This window comes from Charadrius vociferus, unplaced genomic scaffold (assembly GCF_000708025.1).
Source record: "Charadrius vociferus isolate BGI_N301 unplaced genomic scaffold, ASM70802v2 scaffold484, whole genome shotgun sequence".
Taxonomy (NCBI): domain Eukaryota; kingdom Metazoa; phylum Chordata; class Aves; order Charadriiformes; family Charadriidae; genus Charadrius; species Charadrius vociferus.
This window is the reverse complement of record NW_009648074.1, coordinates 196,566-197,497: the sequence shown is the minus strand read 5'-3', so window position 1 is coordinate 197,497 and position 932 is coordinate 196,566. Positions and strand designations below refer to the sequence as shown.

General features: G+C 66.7%; 1 protein-coding gene across 1 annotated transcript in view; it reads right to left on the bottom strand.

Moving 5' to 3' along the window:
• Positions 1 to 932, bottom strand: part of LOC104285397 (alpha-2-macroglobulin-like protein 1) — an 18,214-nt gene that overhangs the window by 189 nt on the left and 17,093 nt on the right. The window contains exons 31-35 of the mRNA XM_009883851.1: positions 838 to 930; positions 639 to 763; positions 451 to 541; positions 260 to 328; positions 54 to 156 (exon numbers count right to left, since the gene is read on the bottom strand). Of these exons, the coding sequence (XP_009882153.1) occupies positions 54 to 156; positions 260 to 328; positions 451 to 541; positions 639 to 763; positions 838 to 930 (481 nt within the window). The remainder of the gene's footprint in view (positions 1 to 53; positions 157 to 259; positions 329 to 450; positions 542 to 638; positions 764 to 837; positions 931 to 932) is intronic.

The following is a 932-nucleotide window of genomic DNA, read 5'->3' as shown; positions in this document are numbered from 1 at the left end:
AAGGGTGGCAGCGGGACCAGGCACCCCAGAGCCACGTCCCCAGCGGGGCTCACCTGTCTCGTAGTAGTCATACAGAGTCACGGTGGCCGGCTGGAGGTTCCTCACTGGGAAGTCCTGCGTGGCAGTGAAGGCGAAGGTCTCCTCCTCCTTGGTCAGCTGCGGAAACAGCCCAAGGGTGAGGTGAAACCACTCCCGATGGGGAAGCATCCCCGCGCCCCCGCACGGGGGGTTCTGCTCCTGTCCCCGTGTCACATCTCACCTGGTCCAGGTAAATTGTCACCTGGTCAGGCTGCACCTCCACCTTTTTCACCAGCTTCTGCTTCTTCAGCTGGAGGGACACGGCTCAGGATGGGCAACAGCTGCTCGGTGGGTGCCCCAACCAGAGCCAGCACCCCAGTTGGGTGCCCCGGTGGGGCAGAGCGGGTCCCGGGGGCAGTGGGGGCTTCTCACCTCCACCATGGAGCTCTTGTCCGGGATGTAGCCAGATGGCAGCTTGGCCTCGATGACAACCATGTTGGTGGTGGGACGGTCCCCAGTGTACCTGCAAGGACAGAGCCCCAGGGTGGAGTTGGGGTCTGTCCTCCTTTTTCGACTGTTCCCGCCCCCCCCCAAACCTGGGGGGCAGCCCCGGCCCCTACCGTGCCCGGAGGAGGAGGCGGAAATGGGTGCTGGCGTCCCCCCGGCACTCCCTGGGGTCCGTCTCCACCTGGAGGTCGAACGTCCCCGTGCCCGGAGGGGGTGGCACGTTATAGCGCAGGGTCACCTGGGGTGACACGGGAGGGTTAGAGCCACCGAGTGGGCACCGCACAGGGACGGGGGACCCCGGACCGTACCCACCTGCACCAGGGCGCAGCCCTCCCCGCGGGTTCGCACCCCGTACGTCCCCGGCAGCTCCAACAGAGCCGCCCGACGCAGCACCAACCGGTTGCTGT